Below are 24375 nucleotides of genomic sequence, written 5' to 3' on the forward strand. Positions count from 1 at the left end.
TCACACACGTTGCCAGGATGTGTGATCCAGAAGGTGTGTGCGGGGGAGTTAATACCATATGTCGTTTGACTGCTGTGGGCCTGCTCCCATGTCAATAGCATCATGTTCCTCTAAAACAGCGCCAACACCATCCCTGATGCCACGGCACCCCGCCAAACCAACATGACTCTTACCAGGTACTGAAGTCGCTGGCGCTCAGTCTCGGGGGTAAATTCTGAAGACATGGGGATGATTTCTCCATTTCTGATGATTATGGCCCTAAAACGGTTAAAAAATATGCACTGTTAGTAGGCAATCTTGTAAGTACCTTAATTTTATGATAACTCCACAGCTTGGTTTAGAAGACCCATGAAATACTCAAGGGGCACTTTTTCAAACAACCTGCGTGGCAATGTTCATTGTTACCAACTCTGGGTCCCTCACCAAAGGAAATATACGGTTATGTTTACTTCTTCTGCTAGCTGGAACCGTGCCTTAATGCCCAGCACCAACCTTCCTACTTGGCACATAATAGATGCGCTCAGGAAATGAGTGGATGAAATGAATGATGTAAATTGAGGCTTACTCTAGACTAGTGCTCTCCAACAGAACTTTCTGTGTTAATGGAAATATTTTAATCTGTGCAGTCCAACATGGCAGCCACTAGCCACATCGGGGCCATGAGCACCTAAATTATGGTTAGTTCAGCTGAGAAACTGAATGTTTAATTTTACGTAATTTTAATTAATTTATCTTTTAGTTTAGGTAGTCACAAAGTGGCAAGTGTTTCATGTAGTACACAGTACAGCTCCAGATCCTTGTTTCACCCAGTGTCTGTGGGCCAGTAGCGTTGGCCTCACCTGGGAGCTTATTAGAAATGCGGACTTCCAGGTTCCACCCCAGACTTAGTGTATCAGAATCTTCATTGTGATTCATAGGTATATTAAAATCTGAGACCGCCTGACTTAGACTCCTGAGTTTCTAGGTAGTATCCTGGGTCCAGGAAAAAACACTCTCATCTCATCTTGAAGCTTAGGAAATTCACACACTTCCAAAAATTGGCCCAAGATCTACTGCTGACACAAGAGTTTGAGGGAACAGAGATCCCCAAAGGAGCGATCTACAGGAGGGGCTATAGCAGAGATAACCACAGAGCAACCTTTCCTAGGCCTCTTCCAGATGGAGCTACCTGTTCTAGACCTTCTTGTTCCAAAGTAGTTCCTGACAGCCACTTTCTAACTATCAGTTGGTTGAAGTGGCTTGGGAATTACATTCTATATGAACCCAACAGCTCCAAGTACCAGGAAGCCAGAGACTTGGAGACTGAACACACTTCTCTGTGAAGAGCCACAAGCATGGAAAGTGCCTTTGATGAGCTCAACTCTGGGAAGCTGCATCAATGACTCTAGGGTCAGCTGCATCCTTTGTGCCAAGAAGACCCAGGCACCCCTCCCTCCTACCATAAAGGTAGTCTCCAGGGGTGCCTGGGAGGCTCAGGTGGTTAAGCATCTGACTTTGGCTCAGGTCATGATCTCATGGTTCATGAGTTCAGGCCCCACATTGGGCTCTCTGCTGTCAGCACAGAGCCCACTTCCAATGCTCTGTCCCCTCCTCTCTCTGGCCCTTCACTGTTTGCACTCTCTCTCAAAAATAAACATAAAAAAAAACTAGAAAAAAAAAAAAAGGTAGTCTCCAACACTGAAGCTATCCCTATAAATGGCTGCAGCTCTCCCTCAACTCCTCACCAGCTGTTCCCAGTTGTTGCTGTCATAGAGACTGGGAGGGCAGGTAAGGGAGAGGATGACAACAAAAATAATGGGGGCTTTAGAGAATTACTGGGTCTAAAATAAAAACCAGTGGAAACTATGAGAAGATGGAAAATTTTAGGGGAGTTGACTGGGAAGAAGATGTAATATTTGTATCACGTTTTTTATTATGACACCAAAAATAGGACAAATTAAAAGTTCCATCTTATAAATCTAGAGTCACTTGTAAAATGCAATCCCCCCTCCCGAGAAAGGTGCTATCCATCATTTACAAATCAAACTTCCAGAATAAGGGAGTAAGGGTTTTGATAGAGGATGGAGAGACTTGGAGAGCTTGAAAGGAAGGTCTAGGTTAGGGCCTAATCTGGATGAGAGAGAAAGTCATTAGGTAATAAATTCCAAAGGCAACCTTCTATTTCAAAATTTTTCTTAAAGCTAGTCTTAACTCTTGCTCTTCCCTTTTCCTACGTGGTCCCTGAATTCCAGCTTCCAGGCTGAGACTAGAAAAACTGGCTATTGGGGAGGGAAGTAAAAGGTAGTGAGTAAAATGGAGCACCTGGTGGCTCAGTCAGTTAAGCGTCTGATTCTTGATTTCAGCTCAGGGCATCATCTCATGGTTTGTGAGGCTGAGCCCCATATCAGGCTCTGTGTGGACAGTGGGGGGTCTGCTTGGGACTCACTCTCTCTCCCCCTCTCTGGCCCTCCCCTACTCGTGCTCACTTGTGCATGCTCTCTCTCTCTCTCAATATAAATAAATAAATAAATAAATAAATAAATAGAGTGAGTTACACTTGGGTGGATGAAAGATGTATCCAGAGCAAAGGCCTCAAAACTTTTCTTAGTAACAACATTATCTATAATTGTGTAATTGTATACAGTACAGTCTTGACCCTCAAGAATCCATATGCCTTCTCACTGGTTTTTACGAAGAGACAATGGACGTAAAATAATGTCATTCTGGCTGGGTCACCACTAAAAAAGAGTGACTTGAAAGACTAAGTGAAACTAGGCAGGACCCCTGGCCCTAGTGAGCAGGGAGAGAGAACACAGCAAAGGCAGCAGCCACCCCTATGTTTATTCTATTTTTAAAATTCCAAATTCACACACAGTGAGGATCAGCATTCAATTCCAATGTTCACTGCTGGGTGAACCCTAGCTAATTACTTTCTTAAATAGATTTTTATATCCAAATCCATCTATGTACAGAGCATTCTTCATTTCTGTTTGAACTACCAAGTTCTTCCTTTATGAGACACCCATGGATTAAAGATGACAGCATGTTTGGCAGTCAGACTTTCCAGTCCCTAAACTATGATGCCTCTTCCTATGCTTCCTGGCTTCCTTTTGATCTTTCTGTCTTTCATCCCTCTGATCTTGGGATCAATGTGTCAGAGTGCTGGCCTCCAATCTGGAGTAGGGTACTAAGAGGGAATGGGTTTCAAAGGGAACAGAGTGCGTGTGAAGGCTGACAAATCTTGCATTAAACAACCAATAAACTAGAGAAATGCTTTAAAGCTACATTCTGTCATCATAGGATCCTTGTATACTTTGTATCTTCTACTTCAGTATATTATGATCTGTTTTTCCTAAGGAAAATTATTTACAACAAACAGGAGAAAGTTGTGGCAATAGTAAGAATCACAGAGAATTAGGCATTTGCCCTGGCCTTTCTAACTGGGCCCTCAGATCTGGACCTGTAGATAAGACTATGGTCAGATTTTAAATGGCATTCCATTTACTTATTCAGAGATTGGTCAGAGATTAAGTGAGGAAGCTCCTAGGGGCTGGGGTAATTTAACCAACTGGCAACAACTTCCTACCTGGTATCCCCTTACCATAGGGTCAGGGGAGAGGGGGTTCTAAGCATATTCCCCAAAGTTAAAGTTAGCCTTTCATTCATAGAGATTGAAACTTAAATTTACATGCTTTAATTTCTTGTCCAGTATCATAGATAGAGCATTACTTGTAACATGGTGATTGGTGAGGTCTAATGTGTTCTTTGGAGACACCTGCAAGCATGGGAGAAGAGGAGGTAAGCGGAGACATTAACAGCTTTTTAAATATCCTCTCACCCTCTGCAAACACTTGCCACATGAGAAAATAAAAGTGATTTATTGCTAACTGATGAGAATTTTGAGTTCAGTGAGCAATTTCTTGAAAACCTTGCTACTTCTGTCTTCTAATGTCAGTCTGGAGTCAAAAAGACCTACCTTTTCTCCCCCAAGTTAGTCAAATTGTTAATTGATCAAGAAAAAAATAAGGGGTCACATGAGATGCTCATTTCAAATATCCACTGAATTTTACAACTTTTCTTACAGGGATCACACCCACTCCCATGAAATCCCACCTTCCAGCAGGATTGACACTCTCCAGGGGCATTTGACAAATATGCAAAGGGGGTAAAAGATATGATTAAGCAGTTGACAGAAGGGAAAATGCAAATGTTCAATAAACACGTGAAAAGATGCTCAATCTCACTAGTCCAGGGAAACACAAATTAAAGGTCGCATATAATTTTTGCTCATCAGATTGGCAAATGTTTGTTGGAAAAGAAAATGAGGAATGTGTAGTAGTTCTCACAGCGCCAAGAAGAAAAAGCCATTCTCATAATTAATGGGAACGTAAACTGCTATACCTTCTAAATCTATTATAATGACATAGTCAATGGCTCAATCATCCTACTTTGGAGACTATGTTCTACAAAAACAGAAGATTCTGTCCATAGGATACATGGACAAAAATTCACACTTGACATTATTTGTGGCAAAGACTGGAAATAGTCTATCAAAAGGGGAAATACTGAATGGATTCATTTATAATCAGTAAGATATTGCACAGTCATTAAAAAAAAAAAAAAAAAAGTATGTTTTGTGACCTGGAGGTATCCATGATGTGTTGTTAGGTGAGAAAAGCAAGTTGCAGAGTACTAGGTGGAATAATCCCATTTTTGTAAAATCAAAACCTATACACAGACACCACATATATGAGGATTCTGATCCCCGGCCCAAACCCGGTGTGCTCCTATAGGCTCCAGTGCAGGCGATGATGAAGGTGGTAGCAGGCAGGGGCCCCCAAGCTCCCCTGCAGGAGAGCTGTGCTCCAGAACCAGACCTGTGCACACCCAGGGCACTACAGTGTCTGTGGGAGCAGCAGGTAAGGGCTCCACCACCCCCCACCTCCCACCCCCGCCGCATTTACAAGAGCAAATCTACATTGGCGGCAGCCCAAGCAGCCCCATGGGAGGAGTCCTGGCTCCGGCACTTTTGTACTTTTCTCCTTTCTCCATTCTGACTCGGTACTTTTCCACTCAGAATCCTTTCCCTTCTCCATCCCCCACACCACCAATCCCAGGCTTAAAAGGCAGAGGCCTTTCGTCCACAGCTCCTCAGCAGTGAGAACATTCCCTCCTGTCCGTGCCTCATGTCAACTGACCCTCGCTTGCCCAACTGCCCTTCGGTGAGGAAAATGGAACACTGAGGAGCTGGCACTTGTCTTTTCCTTCGCCTCTTGGCTGTGGGACCACAGTAAGTGAATGAAGGTTGACTGCTACCTTCAGTCTGGCTCATTGCCCTAACTGGACCACCTTGACACCTGGCTGCTTGACAGGGTAAAAGTACGTTTCATTGAATAGCGAGAAAGGCATGCAAGTAGGAGCGTTAATTTTTCTTCAATTCTCTCTTTGTTATTTGATTGCTGGAGGAAATGTATGTTCCTTTGGTAAAGTTTAAAGAGAAATCTATTTGCCCAGATTTGGCTACATATTCACAGAAGTCCTGAAGTCCTACTAAATACAGATTCATTTTTGTTCCACTGCCAATGTTCGTGAACCCTGTGCGCCCCACACCCTAGATTGGACCCGGTGGCCCAATCACATGTCAGAGGTCATCAGAGCTCAGGCATGACCACAGAAACATCCTGTAGCCATGTCAGGAGCCACGAACTGAGAAGCCAGTGGCTACACTGTGGTATAAGAACTGGGTAAGCCCCAAAATGCCTTTATTATGTACAGTGTTTTAAGAAGATGATGACGTTTGGAGAATCACAGGGCAAATGCAGGAAAACTTTTGTAGGACTCCCTTTCTGTGACCCTCGGGAGACCTAAAAGCCTGTGCTCGGCCAGGCACAAGCCAGAGCAGATTACCTCTCAGCCCTACTGCACCCTCTCCCTTCAAGGTAAAACCTGTGGCCCTAAAAGAAAATCCCCAAATTCACAGTTAAATGATTTTGCAAATAGGTCCCCTATTAGACATGGTATAGAATTTTCACCCTCAGCAGAAGGCCTTATCCAAGTGGCACAAAGAGTAAGAAAAAAAAATGGATACACACTTTTATGTATCAATATAGACTTTCTGTGTATGTAGGTATATACGCACACACCCACACGTAAGCACGCCCACAGGTACACACACACATCTCTAAGTTTAACACTGGTACACCCTCCAGAGCAGAAATGGGAAAGAAACACAAAATTGCCAGGCTGCTGCACTTAAAAAAGCAGGCAGTGGTGCCCAGCAGCCTGGTTTGCTTGGAATAAGAGATGTGAAAAGTCTTCCAAGCGAAACAAAAGTTAGGGATCAAGCTTACTCCTGAAGTCAGAATTGAAACGAATCACTTCATTTCACCACCCCTTGATTTCTTCTCTCTGAGGCATGGGAATCGTGGGCCAGCAAAGAAAACGAATGGAAGCTCACATCTGAAAGAGCGCTGATGGCACAGAGCTTCATTCCAGTCTCTCCTTGTTAAGAGGCCGGCCAGCTGTGCAGCATGGAACCCATTAAACACGTGTACATGTATGACACACAAATACACAGGAGGAAGGTCCTGCACCATCTACCCTTTGTAGGTGGTTGTTAAGTTCTGACAGTTGACCCAGGAGGGGATAATGTGAAAGCCAAAGCACTAAATGACAAATACTGAGGGGCAATGACTAATTGCTGAACCCACTTCCAGCTCAGAAAGCCCGTGGCATGGGAGAGGGGCACGGACACGGGCACTATCAGAGTTCTGCAGAAGCAGAACCGGTCTGGGGATGAGCGTCTGTGGATGACAGCCTCGCCTCGAGCTTGTCTTTTGCTCTGGGCCTCCGTGTCCTTGCCTCGAAAAAGAAGGGAGCAGCCCAGTTCATTTCTCAGGCACCTTTCAAGTCTAAATTTAAACGATTCTGAAAATAAGCCTGAGGTAGGTGGGGGAGAGAGAGGGGCCAACTGCTCCAGTTACTGCTTCTCTTCTCGGGAGGGGGCCATTGCCACAATTTAGATTCGAATAAATATAAACCAACAACAGAAGTGCCAGGGTGGGAAAAGTCACCCTCAGTGCAGCTCTTAAATCATAAAGGACAGGGAGCCCGTTATCGAGCAAGCCCCCCAATGTCATTTCATTGTTGTCACCCTTCCCCATGGAGTTCAGGGCTGCAAACAAAAGGCATCTTCGACACCGTTAAGAGTATTCATAGGATGCCCTGATTCCATTACACACTTTTTCAGTTGAAAGTGATTCGAAACGCAACATTAAACTGCACATTTCCAGAATGGAGGAGAAAATCTGATACAAGGTGACAAAGAGTAACCATTCGGAAAACCCTTTCTGACAGTGTATATCAATTCCCAAGTACAGGGAGGAGGCATCCATTTTGTCAAGAAGCATCAGACCTTGGGAGTTCTGTTCAGATGCAGCAGAAGTGTCTGTCTCCTTCAAAAGTATTAGAAATGTGTCGATGGAAAAGAAAGCAGGGCAGCTGACGGAATAAGCTGGGGTTACCGCCATCAGAGGACAGCCAGGCTGTCGATGCTAATTAGAGGTGTCAGAAAATAGCTGAAGGGAAAAAGTAATCCCACGAGCCTGGAATTAGTTTGGGTGTGTTTCTAGTCATTCCATTTTCAGAATGGATACTAAAGAAAAAAGTTTGCAAACACAATGATTCATTTAACAGAGCCTCAAGTACGCAGTTAAAATTTTCAGCAAAAATATTCACCAAAAAACGGCTGGGAGAAAAAAAAATTCTGATCTTTAAGTAGCAGCAAAAAAATAAGGGACCATTCGTAGAGCAGTCGCTGAATCAGATGTTCCTTGTTTTTCTCACAACCAGCCCGGTCTGTGTTTGTACCACCCAGAATAACTTCTCAATGTCATAATCCTGCCACTTTCTACAAACATCTTGCTTTACCAGCAACCTTCATGAAACCCAATATACCGGTACAACATTTTCCAGACAAAGTAAAAGCCTCATAGTCACTAAAACTCTTTGAGGTGCTTATTATTTCTAAAAAAGAAATGACAAGGGGGTCCATCTATAAATTAACAGTGGAGTTCTTTGTTCTCCTTAAAAAAAGACAAACACAACCTATGATCCACATTCCATAAAATTCATCCTTTTAAAATGTGCCATTCAGTGGTTTTTAGTACATCCACAAGGTCGTTCAACCATCACTACTACCTGCTTCTGGAACATTTTCATCACATCAGAAAAAAAACCTCACCCTACCGCTACCCATTAGGAGTCACACCCCACTCCCCCACATATTCTCAGGCCCTGGCAATCACTAAACTACTTTCTTTCTGTGGATTTGCTTATTATGATATCAATTGCCTATGATATCATTTAAATGAGATCATGTAATATACAGCCTTTTGCTCCTGGTTTCTTTCACTTAATATAATGTTTTCAAGGTTTATCCTTGTTGTAGCATGCATCAGTACTTTACTTCTTCTTATGGCTAAATGAATCTTCCACTGAATAGATACACTGTTTATCCATTCATCAGTTAATGGGATATTTGAGCTGTTTCTCCTTCTACTGTGACCAACACTGCTATGAACACTCATTTACAAGTTTTTGTGTGATTATGTGTTTAATTCTCTTGGCTATCTTCCTGGGAGTGGAACTGCTGAGTCACATGGTAACTCCAGATTTAATTTTTTGAGGAACTGCCACTTGGTTCCCCAAGGTGGCTGCGGCATTTTACATTGTTGCCAATGGTGGGTTTCTAAACTTTCTCTTCAAGTACCGCAGAGTTAAAACTAAATTTATTTCTGAAAATCCCACAGTCATTTCTCATTTTACACAGTTTTAAAGTACTCTGCTAGAAAGGTTTGCCTGTATGCTTGGATTTCAGTGCACACACTCAGCACTTAATGGTTCATTTTCCATTTACCTTAGAGGACATGTATTTATATACAAAATAGAACATATATTCTGTTCTTCTCAAGTGCAGGGTCAATACCTATAATCCACAGCAATGCACAGGCCCCCAGCACAAATGTGAACACTTCTCGAGCTCCAGTGTGAGCACATTTTTCTCCCTGTAACAAGTAGCCAGACTGGGAGAGGCCACCAAATGCATGTATTTTTTTCTCTACTGTAGTCATTTTTGGAGTAAGATGGATCCCTTCCCCTCCTTTTTAAAAAATAAATGATGACTACAATAGCTCACTGTTTGTGTGCTAAGGCAGGTAGGACACGGGGAGTCTGGGAAGCCATCTCTTTACTACACCAGGTTAGGGTTGCGTCCAATTCCAACCTCTTCACTTTAAAAAGGCAATGCAGTGGAGCCACGAACAGAATCCCAGGAAGAGAAATAAAAACAGTTCAGGGGGTGGAAGGAAATTAAAGCAACTGTGGCATTGTAGTCTGAAGGAAAGAATGAGGAATGATCTGATCATACACTCCTTCACACAATTCGAAATGGTTTTATTTAAAGAATGGTGGGTGACCAGTTCTTCATGCTCAGACTAAAGCAAACAAGAGGAAATTCTATTTAGATCAAATCAGTAAGATTCTATGGTTGCAATGGGAAAAGAGTTTTCAGATCTTCACATTATGGACTGATCGAAGCTAATGGGTTACCATCCATGGAATTCAAAAGGGCATGAGGGGGCTTCGTCTACATTTGCCTGCCAAGAGTCTGGAGGCTTCCTTCACTATTCTTCTTTATGGTGCTAGAAATCAACAACTACATCTGCTCCGTGAGGGCAATGTCAGATCCACGAACAATTCACTCTAGACTGTGTAAGAGGGTCTTGCAACCTACACAGTGCAAGTGAACAGGGCATCCTCGTGGCCATGGCCCCTGTTCAAAATAAGCTGCATGATTTCACCTCACAGGGCAGGTGGGCTTACTTGTGGCCCATGGATAGGACAGAGGCTAGATGCCTTCCCTGTAAGGCCTCTCTGATTCTACCTGCTCATAGTTACCCCATGTCGGTTCCTCACACAACAAAGCCTTGGGAAGCCCAGTTCTCATTCACTGAACAGAACCATCAGGTGGGTTTTGGGTGCCAGCAGAAGTGTAGTGGAAAGCAATCAGGACTTGGAGTCCAAAGCCTAGTTCAAGCTATGAACTAGCAATGCTAGGAAAATTAGCCACTCTGAGACTTGATTTTTCCCATGTGAAAAATGGGACAGTATGACTTTCTTCAGATTAGATGAGTTTAATAATGATGCTGATTGAATCATTAAAGGAAACTCACATATCCCAAAGTCAAACTAAAACAGTTACTTGAAACTTTGTTATTTTGTACAATAACTGTCCACAATTGTGACCCTAAGGAACTATATAAATGAAAAAATAAACTGTACTCAGTGGCCTCACTTAGGCTTTAATGATAAAATGGTATGATTTCCCATTGTCATTTCCAGTCATGTGCTCATAACTCCAAAATTCCATAGAAAAGAAGAGAGATTGACCATGTAGTATTGGTGCATTCCTGTTTCTCTTGATCTCTAGCTTTAAAACTCCACCCTCTTCATTAGTATTAATGTCATAATATGCTAAATATTTTTCTAAGCATATGTGTCATTGACAATTTTATCTTGACTAAGATATATAAAAGGTTCCTCTGCCAAATTCCCTCTTCTTACAAAAATTCTTAACCTATAATTTACCAGAGGCTACTGCAATTGTCCAAGTGAAGAACAAGAGTCTGGACTATGTCCATGGGAATACAAAGAAGTCTTAGAGATAAAATACATTGTAATTTTTATTTGATCTGTGTTTATTATATGCACATAATTTTTAAATATATTCTCCCAGGTAAAGGAAATGAAAGGTCTGGGCATCCACTGATATTCCCAACTTGGTCACTGGAGGGTGATAATGTTATTAATGGCAGGGAGAAAGGAGAGAAGTCAATCTGGTGAAGACAATACTACATTTTGATTCTGCATGTTGAATTTGGGCCATGTGCCTGATGCCCAGGTAGGAGGCCAGGGGTGGGGGGTGACACACAGCTGGAAATGTGGGTGTGCTGCTCAAGAATGAGGTCAGCGCTAGAAAAACAGACTTGGGAATAGTTACATGGTAGTCAAAACCAGGGAACTGAAACAAGTGTTCCAGGAAATGTATACAGAAAAGGTGGGTATAAATATGAACTGAGAACATAGAAAGCTGGGTCTATTCCTTCATTTTCCTGGTGAACTCTTCACAGAGTAAGTCAATGAACTGAAGTTGCCCTCTACAGTGTTCTCCACAGAATATTCTTCTGAGTAACAATAGAAAACCACTACAAAAAAAAAAAAAAATCATGCTCCAAAGAGCCTGGGAAACACTTTTTTTTTTTTTTTTTTTTTTGCCACAGGGACTTTTCTGAGCCTTTTGTATACTAATATGGATTGTTGTTTTCTAAGAATAGATATCTGTACAATAATCCCAAAAGTGTCTAGGGGAGGAAGCTCTTAACCTCTCCTCACTTCTCTATAGGTGCGGGTTAGATTCAGGGACAGATGCACTTGACTGAGCTGCAGCCTAGGGACACAGGAGGCTTCACTACTGGTAGCTTCACATCTTACTCACAGAAGCCTTGTCAGGTAAAAGTAAGGAGCTGCTCTCTCTGGGGAAAAAGCCACACCATGCATCTCTCTCTCTCTCTCTCTCTCTCTGACTGACTCCATTTTCTTTTCTGAGATGCACTTCATTCACAGTCCTGTAGGAGTAAATGGGGTAGAGACTAGGATAGAGGCTGCCTTGAAGAAAGGTAAGCTCGTTCTTCCTCCCCACTCTTTGCCTTTCTCCATTCTGGCTCTTCTCTAAATAGCTTGCCAAGTGAGAGAACTTGGGGTATGTTCCAGCTGCTCTGACTTCAACTGGTTCTGACTGGAAGTTTGAGGGCTTTCTTGTTCCGGTTCTCATTTTATTCTTTATTTGCTGCCTCTCTGGAATGACTTTCCCTCATCACCAGGGTTAGGAAGAACCCAGGCTGTTCTGGTCCTAAGCCCTGCACCTGACTCCAGCTTAACCAAAGAAGACTTCGACATGTTCTAGCATGGCTCAGGAAGGAAATGCAGTGCGATCGAAGGCCAAGATTTGTTACTTATAAAATGTGCTCCCCTGTGCAAAGATTTCTTTATTCATCTTTTTTGGGATTGGTAAGTCCAGAATAGGACCTGAGAATTAAGAGTTTTGAGGTCATGGCCACACAGCTTCTTCTTCCTCCCTAGACCTTCTACAAAAACCAGATTGAGTTTTAACTCAGCCTCTGCAGAATGGTGTCACCCCTGTCCAACTTCCCTAATGGCTCTCATTTCAGAGACAGGAAATCTCTCTGACATTTACAGGTGAAGAAACATATTTTGGACTTTGTGTTTTTGTCCTTTTGCAAACACTCAGCACTTCGGTATGGAGTTAAGATCCCATTACTTCTGATGGGAAGGCCAAGGGTGAACAGTACCACCAACCTATCAAAAGTGTTCACAAAACTAAAGCCCAAAATAGATTTACACTTATGTAACATGGTGAAGACAACAGAACTGGCCTGCTTTAGTTTTATTTGACAAATGGAAGTGACTGAGGAAGAGACTAACTGGCTGCCTGAGAGCAAAGATGGGATGCTGACAGATAACAAAACAAAAAGACATACTATGTTATTGTTATTTTATCTGTTAGACTGAGAAGCGGAAAATAGCTTTGAGTAAGACAAACAAACAAACAAACAAACAGACAGAAAACCACAAAAAAACTAAAGTCTGAGATAGAGGAAACCATTTCAGAAGAGGTCTCTGCCATAATAAATGAGATCAAGTCCTCTGGCTTCAACAGATTTACATCTTGGGGACCTCAAGTCCTCAGAAATGAAGCTGACACAGTTCTGTTAGGGATCTGGGAGGAACTGAAGTGAAGACATGTGCTTGAAGATTAAAGACAGGCAAACAAACATAGTCAGATCCTAGTTTCAATGAGATGATGGATTCATCAGCTGAGGAGGAGGCGCTTGGTATCAATCTGGAGTAAGATTCTAGAGCAGGCCAATAAAGAAAAGGCATGTGAGGGCTAATAAAGGAAAGCCCTGGTCCCTGGCTTGGGACCAGATCATGACCTAAGCGAAAGTCGGACGCTTATCTGCCCAGATGCTGACAGAGAATAAATCATGTCACTCCCAACCCACCCCCCATCCCCTTTTCAGTCCAAGTAAAAGAAATACTGCAGGCAGAGTGTCAATTTGGACTTCAGAAACCAACACAATCTTTCACGATCTTTTGATGGACAATGAAGAATAGGAACTAATCTAAGTAAAAGCAAGCAAGTGAAAAATGGTTGAAATGGCCACAAAATGTAATGAGTTTGAGTCTGTTAGTCATTATGACTGGGGGATAAGGAAAGTCAGAGTGAACTTAAGGATGCGGTCTTCACAGAGCATAGCTAGCAGCTCTACACTGCACGGATCAATTCAGCTCTGAGTAGTGCCATGTGTGAAAAGGGAAAAATCACAAAACAGGGTGAGGGGCAGAGACCTGGATGATGAGGGGCTCAAACCAGCTTGCCGAAGAATGTGTGAAGAAAACCAGGGATGTTCATTCTGAACAAGGTTTGTGGAGGATTACAACAGGTGGCTTTTAATATCTGAAGGACCAACAAAGTACAAGAGTAAATGATCATCCCTGCGCAGTAGGAATATGCCTTTCCTTTTCATTTTTTTTTAAGAATTGTATTTTTTATTTATTTTTGAGAGAGAGAGAGACAGCGTGAGCAGGGGAGGGTCAGAGGGAGAGGGAGATACAGACTCTAAATAGGCTCCAGGCTCTGAGCTGGCAGTCAGCACAGAGCCGGACGCGGGGCTCGAACCCACGAACCGCGAGATCATGACCTAAGCGAAAGTTGGACAGTGGTGTCCAAAGGAGAAACTTAGGCACTTGGCTTCCATGGAAGCGTATGGATGCCTTTCCCATTTCCAACACAAGAATGTACAGGAAATATTTATACTATGGACTAGTACAGTTGAACAACTTCCTTTGGACACCACTGATCCCAGTGAAAACGGGAAATAGTTTCTCTGTTGAAAATTACACTCCTTAATTTGTTGGTGATCATCTTCCTCTTTGCCTTCACCCTACCATCCATGCTCTGATAATTCAGATTCATAACTGAATCTGAGAGTGCAAGGGAGAGTGGGGATAGTAGGTGTCATGGCTGACACATCTCACATGGTTGGGATGACTCAGTTGCCTATGTACACAAAAGAACCAAACCGTGCCCGTTGGGTGCCATTGGGCCATTGGTCTCTCTTCTGGGCCTCGTGATTGGGAGTGCTTTTTCTGGTTGCCCACCCTCTCCCCGACCTCATTTTCCAGCTGGACCAATCACAGCATCCAGTGCGCCTTGTGAAGTCTGGAAGAGGAGATTTTTCTTCTTTGACTTGACCCCTTGGAAATCCTCTCTGGCTTTAGTTAAACCTTTATTGACATCCCAGCCACCTCTCCAGTTAGTTTAACTGGGTCCACCTGGTTCATGGTTAGGAAGTCCTGGTTTCTCTCTCCCTCTCATTGCTGCTGCTCCTGGAAGAGAGGATTCCATAGCTGTTTAACTTTTCATGTGCCATCATCTCTTCCCTAGCTCTGTCAGTCAGCTTCTGTGAAAATCAGTTGTACAAATTACTCTCATCCCCCTCTACTTGTCCTCTATTTCTCCGTAAATACTCTTCAGTGTTGCCAGCTCAGCAGCAGCTGAGGAAGAGGTAAATTCGCTGGAAGAAAAACACACTTGAGTAAATCCACCAGAAATGTGTCATCAGAGATACACCATTTTCAAATGTTCTCAGGGCAAGGTTCAAGTTGTAAGCTTGTTATAATAACCCTGTTGGAGAGCCACTTCCTATGACAACACCACTCTATAAAACACTCAAGGAGAAACACAATCCATCAAATCCCATGTTTCCGCATCCCATTTCTATGGCCCTATTCAGCTTTACATTTTGAATGTCTGGCGTCAGTCGGCAAGTCCCACGTGCCATAGAACAAGAGGCTCTTGGAGCACAATCACCCTAGTCCCATTGGCTGGTCCCATTCACAATTACCTCTTAAAGGAGAAACACAGATGGAAGCTTTCCCCAAGCAAACCTTCACAGCCTTAGCCTGGGGCAAATTAAGAGTGAGGTTCAGAAGCAATCAGAGAGAGCATTAATAAAGCTGTTTGTTATCATTCGAAACATGAGTTTGCTATTCAAGAGGCAAACTGTGGTGCATGAAGCTGAGTGCTTAATGCTGGCCTGGGCTCCTAAAGTTATATATCCTAATTACAATCACATTCCTTCAGTCACAGATGAAAACATTCATACTTTCTCATGTTTGGCTGGGATCACTTAGAGTCGTCCGTTGCAGTCATGGGAGCTCTTTCATGAGAATCAACGTCTTCATTTGGTTTCCACATGAATAACTCTTGGAAGCTACAAAGTCTTTGAAGAGCATCTATTTTTGCCTTGAGGTCTGGTGGCATCAGGGTTCACATGAACCTCACAGATGAAGACTATCTGAGTGTGATTTCATCTGTGCCTACAGTGTTCTCACCAAAGGGAGGTCTCTGCATGTGTGGCGTTTCTGTATCTATATGGCTGATGTGTTTATTTGTAGTTAAAATTGTTTTCACCAGTTTCTGAGGAGTAAGGAATTTAAGGATGATCTACGATGCATGTTCATCAGGGAATAAATGTGGGAGAATTCACTGGGACAGTTAACCCCAAGCACAGCTTTTGACTGCATCAATGTTTGCTCCACTTCAGCAGTGGGACATGGCTTTGCCAAGGCTTCAAACTTATCTGTGCTCACAACTGCAATCTTTCTTCCCTTGCTGGCTACATTTTATTTATACCTTTAAACTGTGGATGGGACACCTGGGTGGCTCAGTCAGTTAATCCAACATCGCCTCAGGTCACAATCCTGCAGTTAGTGAGTTCGAGTCCTGCATCGGGTTCTGTGCTGACAGCTTGGAGCCTGAAGTCTGGCTTCATATTCTGTGTCTCCCTCTCTCTGCTCCTCCCGTTCACCCTCTGTCTCTTTCAAAAATAAACATAAAAAAAATTTTTTTAAACAGTGCAGGAAAAAAAAAGGGTGTCTGACCCACGAGAGGTTTCACACAGTCAGAAACTATCTGGCAGTGAAATGAGTTTCTCTTTTCCATGAAAGGTTGTGGTGGCCAGACCACTTCCCAGAATGACTTAAAAAAAAAAAAAAATCATTTGTCCTGTAAATGGTAATAAAATGGCCAAATGATCTGGAGTCGCAAGCATGGAGTCCCAGGTTGAGACTGTTGGACTCTAGTACACAAAACTTTTAAGCATCACTGCATGGGGAACCATGGCAATGAACACTCGACTACCCACCACGGACTGATCACTGAATCCACATGGGGTAAGCACCCCCATGTGGGACAAGATTTCAGACCATCCACTTCACAAGCAGTGGTCTGCTCTTCAGCAGAAGCTAAAGCAGTCTAACTGTTCACTCCTTGACAAAGAAGGTGAAAGTACAACATCAACTGCTACAACCTCTGTGAGCCCCCAGCTCATTGCCTCCACAGCTGCTCTCTTAGGGGATAATTAGAAAGAACCCATCAAATAGAAAGTTGAAATCACTAATGCGATGCTAATACTTATTGCAGATCATCAAACACTTACTAGAGGTGGGTAACACAGAGATGCAGTAGATGATGTTTCTTCATAGAAATTTTTGAGATCAGGGGTGTCTGGGTGGCTCAGTTGGTTAAGCATCAGGGTTCAGATCAGGTCTTGATCTCGCTGTTCATGGGTTTGAGCCCTGCATTGGGTTCCACACTGACAGTGTGGAGCCTGTTTGGGATTCTCTCTTTTTCTCTGAGCCCACCCTCCCCTCCACTTGCTTGCTTGCTCTCTCTCAAAACAAATAAATAAACTTAAAAAAAAAATTTTTTTTTTGAGCTTAAAAATCTTATTAGTTTGATTGTTTCATTTTGGGGATGAAGAGACCAAGATCTAGGGAAGTTAGGGGCTTAGCCGGACTGAAACCCGTCTTACCTTTCACCTCAGGGTTCCACCCTATGCTATGCTTCCCCCTCCTTACGGGGGACCATTACTTCCCACCTAAACTCCTGGTTTTTTCTGAACATTTAGAGACACTCACTGATGCCTTCTACTACCCTGTAACAAATGCCAGGATTCTTTCCAGGCCTGAAGTCCTGCCTTAAATCAGCCACCACCTTTTCTTTGCCTGCACTGGGTTTCTTCTGCATGCCAGTGATGACCACCCTCCCTCTTCTCTCCTTTGTAAAATCCAGTTAATATTTAAAGTGTTGAACTCTGGTGAATTTCCCTCCAGACCATTACCAGGGACAAAAATAGTGAAATGAGAACAAGCGGGAGTGACCCAGAAGACAAGACAGAGTGTACACCCAGAGAGATCACTTACTCTGCAGCCAGGATGTTGAGAGGTACCATCTGGGGACAGCCAAGTCCCCTGGCTTACGTCCTACATTGTCAAGAGGGGAAACCATGCACCGGAAATCTAGGCATGCCCTAAATTAGTGAGAAGAGACCATGGCTGCAAACGGTTGACAGAGCTGAACCACCAACATGAAGCAAATCTGCCTCACCTTTAGATAATAGCTGTACTGACCAAAAACACTCTCAACACACAGAAGGCTCAGCCTCTAAAGGTGCTTGAAATTTTAAGCCATAAAAAATGGACTGAAATAAAACCCATGTGACCTTGAGCATAACGGGAGCCCCAGTAACACCTCAGTTTCACTGATCAAATTGCAACTTCTAAGACTTCTTCCTCCCCCTTGTTTTCTTTCTTTCAACAAATTCTCCCAGAGTGCCTCCCCTGTGCCAAGCACAGGGAACAGGGAACCTGAGAGTACAGTCTGCTGCCCAAAGCTTACAGCCTGGGAAGGGCAGTGGTCTGTGCAGGAGGTTGGTGGGGAACAGCAGAGGGAAAGGCTGGGGGGTAGGGGGTACACAATGAGGCTGAAGGACTGGCAATGGGGAGCCACATGGAGAGCCGGGGCGGGGAGGGGGGCAGCGCAGGCTGAGGCAACTGGGTGCACTAGACCTCCAGGGTGGGCGTGTGCTGGGCACACATGAGGAGCTGGACCCGGTGGGGGGGGTGTGCACTGGGCACACATGAGGAGTTGGACCCTGGGACAGTGAAGATGACCAGATGGGCGCGGAGCAAAGAATGTATCTTCTATAAAATAGATCACGCTTGTTGTGCAAGGAAAGTGAATCGGTGTCGGACAGAACTGAAAGAGGGAAACAACCCTGTCATGAAGTTTAAGTGTGAGATATGTCCTTACTCAGGTTGGGTAATGGAGATCACGAGAAACAATGTATTCACGAGGTAATCTGGAATCAGAATTGACAGAACTCGGGTTAGGCTGGATGGGGAGCCGGGGCAGAGGGGCTGAGGCTGTGTTTATCAGGTGTCTCCATGCACCAGGGACCATTTCCCCACAACTAACCATCTCCTTCACATTTCAGGTCCCTGTGCACCCACCATGTAGTGTCATCCCTAGACCAGGTGCACCTGCTTGCCTAGACTCCTTTAAAGAACATTTTAAAGTCCACAGTGGCATCGATGCTGTCATGGCCTTTTCAAACAACAATGCTATGTATAAGCAATTTTTTGGAGAGCCTAAGCAGAGCTAAGCCTGCTTCTGGAAGAGCTTTGAGGGGATACAAAGCTGAGATTTGATTCCTGCCACAAATGAGCTCTAGCCTATTAGTAGAGGGAGGAAGAGATGCTCAATTAGGCTGCAGCAGGAAAACAACAGCACAGAGAAGGGAGGTGCCTGGGTCTCTGGCACACAAAAAGTCACCAGGAAACAGGTCTCTGCCTGGGAAAGGACAGGGGACACAGGAAAGACACCAAGGAAGCAGTGATACCTAACTTGAGTCTTCTAGAAGACATCCCAGGGGACACTGGACAAGGAGGGAGGCAGTAGCATGTTTTAAAAACAAGGGGAAGAGGCCAGTCTAGTTTTGGGGGGCATACGTACATGGTCTGGCATTGCCAAGGCTTGTGATATGAGGATAAGTGACAGGAGACAAAGGTAAAGGCAGGCTGACAAAGAAGTCTAGAATCTGGACTCGTTTCCGCAGATTAAAAGTCACTGAAGGGCTTTAAACAGGGAAGCAGCATGGCCACCAGCGTATCAGGGGTCCTAGGGACTGACTGGCTGGGTACCAGAGAAGCAGCGATCCTCCTAAGCCTCATGAGGCTCCTAGAAATTCTACCAGAGACGCTGTGGTCTACTGACAGGGTTTGCTAATACACAGGAGGGAGACGGGAAAGAGAATGCGTGGTCACCATAACCCAGGTTTTGAGTTTAAGTCACTGGGCACTGTAGTGGCACCAAAAATGAAATCGGGGACCCAAAGAAAGACATTGTTTGTGAAAATTCCTTTAATTTGGGGCATATTCATCATGAACACGTTTGTAGTACAGCTTATTTACTTAGACCCTACCTTGTTCCAGAAACGATTTAAAGGGAGATTACACAAATAGACACTAGATAAAATAAAAAATAAATATATGTGGAAAATAACAATAGGGAAGATCAGAGGTGCTTAGCATGTGTTGTCCCAAACGCTTCCTAACAGCAGCACCCAAACAGGCCCCATCAGCTTACTCATCTCAGGGTCCAAAATGAAAAATCCATCCCATTCCTTTCCCTAAAACGCACAGGAAAGCCCTCTGTGGTACTTAAGAAAGAGGACTCTGTGATGAAGCAAACAGGTCTGTAAACCTGTAGTAAATGCAGTAAATGCAGCAACCCATTTCACCCAGAGCTGTGTCTTGCAGCCTTCTCAAAGGGAGGTGCATGGTATTAAGACAGCGGGTCAGAAAACCAGGGCAGGGAGTCACAAGGGTGAGGACCAGCCCTAATCCAGGGATAGACCTGGGAATTTCTAGAGGGTTGTTAGAACTAGAAATCCTCCCTATGTACCGTTTCTCACAACAGGACCTCTCAAAACCCTGAAAGGCAGCATGGTCCTGGTTATGCTATCTGACGAATACCTGGACAGCAATTACCCTATGTGCCAAGGCACGGGTCTGGAGAGCAGGTTCGACTCGGGGATATGGGCGAAGAGGAACACCAATGTGTGAGCAAAGTCAGAAGGCTGGCCCATGTGCCTGCAAGGAAGAGCCCTGGCATTCTGCAGCGAGGTGGGATGCAGAGGTGACCAGAGGGAGGCGGTCATGAGATGGGGGAGAGGAGTCCAGTTTGGGCAGCATCTGGACACAAGTGCTAGATGAAGGTGCATGAGGCAGCTGAGGGTGAGATGTGGAACTGCTGGCAGAAGAGGACATCCTAGGGTGGGGGGCATTTAAGGGGCAGGATACATAGAGTAAAATCCTGGAAGCCACCAAAGAGATGGCTTCCAGAAGGGACAGATTATGCGTTTATGGCAGCTGCCTTCAGTCCCTTCTGTAAGGAGGTGTTTTAGTTAAGGTATTACTAGCTGCTATAACAGATAAGCCTTACAAATCCCAGTGGCTTAGCACGATACGTTTATGTCACATATGAAACATCAAGTCCACTTAGCAAATTAGGAGGTTGGCGGAGGGAGTCCTAGGGAATTAGGTGGCTGGGAGTTCTGGCTGCTTTAGCACGCACTTCCCAGGGCAGCCCTGGTGATCAACCTCTCATCACAGAACAGGGACAATGAGAGGATGGTGTGCTCAAGAGCTTCCTTGGAGGGGAATAAATTACCACAAGCTTAGAGGCCTCCAATAACAGAAATCCACTCTCTTACAATTCTAGAGGCGAAAGTCTGAAACCAAGAATCCGCAGGGTCCTGCTCCCTCTGAAGGCTCTGGGGAGAATCCTTTACTGCCTCTTCCAGCTTCCAGTGGGTCCTGGCAAGCCTTGGCGTTCTTGATTAGTGTCGCTTAACCTTAAACTTGGCCTCTACCTTCACATGTCATCTTCCCTGGGTCTCTCTGCCTTCACCTGGCCTTGTAAGAAGACTAGTCATTGGAGTTAGAGCTGCCCTAGTCCAGGACTACCTCATCTTAACTTTCATCTTAATCACATCTGCAAAGACCCTATTTTCAAATGAGGTCACATTCACAAATTCGAGGGCTAGGACCTGAAGATACCTTTTTGGAAGACACAACTAAACCATTACAGCATATAGGAGGCTCTTATGGGTCAGATCTGAGAAGTGGCATACATCACTTCTGCGCACAACCCCTCTGCAAAAACTTCACCATGCAGCCATGCCTAAGTGCAGAGAAGGCTGGCAGCGTAGTGCCTCATGCCCAGGAGAAAGAGGAAAAGTGTTTTGAGAGCAGCTAGCTAGCTCCGCCATAAGCAGGGTAAGGTGACTAAAGTGGTGGGGCCAGAGCCAAGGCCATGGGAAGAGGAGAAGCTGAGCCAGCAACAGCTATCCTGGGAAGGTCTTAAGGAAAAGGAACTGGTGAGAGGAGAGCAGAGCAGAGAGGGGAAGTGTGTGTAGGATGAGGGAGCGGTGAGCATGTGTGTAGGCAGAGGGAATGAATGAAGACAGTGAGGGGTTGAAGGCTTAGGTAGAGTCTGTGTTTTGGGAGCAGCCAGGACCAAGAACGCTGGTGGAGATAACCAGTATATCCCTCAAGCCTAATACAGCAGTGTGTAACCTTCTGTGAAATGCCAAATGCTAACAGAAAAGATCGCTGGGGTTTGTCTGGCTCTCTAAGCCCACTGTCTGATTTCGTTGAGGCCTGTGCTGGGACATACTTTGTACAGCTCATCACACGTGCTTATGTGCCCATACCCTATGTGCCAAGGCATGGGCCTGGAGAGCAGGTTCAACTCGGGGATATGGGCAAAGAGGAACACCAATGTGTGAGCAAAGTCAGAAGGCTAACCCGGCCATGTGCCTGCAAGGAAGTCATCATCATTATGCGCAGATATGCTGGGAAACCCATGAGTGCTGTTTCTCCTTCAAGCACCACTGGACATTCCCAGTGTGGTAGACCTCAAAGTTCTTATAGGAATGTCGGGTCAACCAGAAGACCGCCTGCTGGCAATACAGTAAAGTAATATTAATTAATGCCTTGGCATCACATAATTACATACTTGTTACTGTCTAGCTCTTCCTGGTGTGGCTTCATCACTCCCAAAAGGCTCTGGCCTTCAAACCTATGCTATTTGGGAACAAGGTTTTCTACAAGAGCCCGAGTTCAAGAAAAGCTAAACTGTGTGTGTGTGTGTGTGTGTGTGCGCGCACGCGCGCACGCGCGGGTGTTTCTATGGGGATTACTACGTTAGCCCCTCATGCAGCTGAATCACAGCAGCCATGACATGCAGACAAGGCCTAACACAATGTCCCATGAGGCAGCACCCACTCCTCAAGCAGAGGGCAAAAGGAATAGCTGTGGAGTCACCAACACCAGTCATAGGGCCTGAACAAACCTGTTTGAGAGACTGCACATAATCTGAATCACTTAAGTATCCCTTCTGGAACACAGCATGAAGAATGGTTGGTTAAGTCTTTTTATTTGACATTATTCAGTGCCTTCTATAGGCAAAAGTACTATATGAAAATATGGGTGCTGAAAACACAGTACTATACAGTGGTTTTTAATAACTTCACAGAGGGGCACTTGGGTCTGGATCGGTTAAGGGACCGACTCTTGATTCCAGCTCGGGTCATGATCTCATGGTTTGTGAGTTTGAGCTCTGTGTCTGGCTCTCAACTGACAGTGTGGAGCCTGCTTGGGATTCTCTTTGCCCCTCCCCCACCCATGCATGTGCGTGCACATGCACACGCACACACTCTCTCAAGATAAATGAAACTTGAAAATATAAAACAAAAATTAAAACGTCATCAAAAACCATAAGGGCCTGAGATGGGGGATAATAATTATTGCCATTATATTAATAAGAAATGTACTGAACAATTACTCTATGCCAGGAACTTATGTAATACCATGTTACACACTTAAATCCTCCTACCAACCTTATTATAGATAAGGTATCTTATGATCCCCATTTCACTGATCAACAAAGGCACAGAGAGGTTGGTTACTGTAAGGTCACACAGCACTCTGGGTAAGTGGCAGAGCCGGGACCAGAACCTAGCTAGACCGTCTGCAGAATCTGCGTTCTAACTGGTCTCTAACCTGTCCTACCGCCAAGCACTCTTAACTATTCTACATGCTGAGACTCTGCTACACGACTTTGTTTAAATGAAGGGTCTGAAAAGTGAATTGAGTCTAGCCAATTGAGAATTGGAGCTGCCTGCTTGGAAGAGCAACCCTGTGTCCTTGGAATACCAGGGGCAGTTATGGCTCTTGCCAGCTCAGAGCTACAAAGAACATGACTGAGGGTGTGGGGGTGGGGAGGGAACTAGACATAAACTTTGACATAGGAAAGAACCAAACCGTGGGGGGGGGGGGGCGCAATAGAAAGATGAATGATAAATCAGTGTGAAAATTAATGACATGAATCCAGTTTTTGCAGGCAGGTCTGAAGGCCCATGGCAGGGCATGAGTTCCCACTAAGCAAATGCCAAAGGCTCTTGACTGCCTGGCATGCCCCGGGGAAAGAAAAGCAAGGATCCAAGAGCTGGGTGGTCAAGCACAGCCCAATGCAAAGGGTCAGGCAGGCTCTGGGCCCAGCAGCATGATTGAGGGCTTCTTGTGCTACTTAGCTCCCTGGGAAGCATGACCTTGACTTCACAGCTATGTCTTGCAAGGAAGAAACAAAACAAAACAAAACAAAAACCTTGTTTGTTTGTTGAATGCCTGAGAGCCTGGAGGCTTTTTGAAGGGTTTTGCTGGGGGGTGGGGGTGGAGGATGACTTTTTCTGTGTTACTTAGAGACAACCCTTGCTTGCCAATACACTAGGTTAAAAAAAAAAATCACAAAACTTGAGAGCTGGAAAGAATATTAGAGGCTGCCTAGCATGCCTTCAATGAACCTCAAGGATGACTGTAAACAATATGGCGCCACCACCACCCCCAGTGGTGTTATAGAATGTGCTAACTTGAATTCTGCATGTTGTCCATATCCAGTCTGGTAAGAACGTACTTCTAGAGTCCAGAGCTAACATCTGGTGGCAGTATTAGGTAAGATGGGCTGTACTTCACACAAGAGTCCCAAAACAGGAATGCTCTCCGAAAAGTTCCCAACACGTGCCTTTACATCAGTCCCAGAGGTAATACAGCTCTTTCATAGTCAAGCCATCTGTACTGTAATATAAAATTTATTTTACGTTGCATATTTTTACGATAATCTAAGACCTACTAAAGTGGCAAAGTCTATTCATAGTGTTAGTAGTAACAGCAGTAATCATAATATATTGATAATCAATATTAATAACTAACATTTATTAGATGCTCCATATGGCAGAAAGACACTTGTCTGAATATTTCAAACACACTCAATCGGCACGCGATAAT

At 44.4% G+C, this 24375-nt stretch overlaps 1 protein-coding gene across 1 annotated transcript in view; it reads right to left on the minus strand.

Moving 5' to 3' along the window:
• The window catches only part of PPM1H (protein phosphatase, Mg2+/Mn2+ dependent 1H), a 257588-nt gene that overhangs the window by 86263 nt on the left and 146950 nt on the right, over positions 1–24375 (minus strand). The window contains exon 5 of the mRNA XM_039256219.1: positions 174–258. Coding sequence (XP_039112150.1) covers positions 174–258 — 85 coding nt within the window. The remainder of the gene's footprint in view (positions 1–173; positions 259–24375) is intronic.

This window comes from Hyaena hyaena, unplaced genomic scaffold (genome assembly GCF_003009895.1).
Source record: "Hyaena hyaena isolate Hyena2069 unplaced genomic scaffold, ASM300989v1 scaffold_565, whole genome shotgun sequence".
NCBI lineage: Eukaryota > Metazoa > Chordata > Mammalia > Carnivora > Hyaenidae > Hyaena > Hyaena hyaena.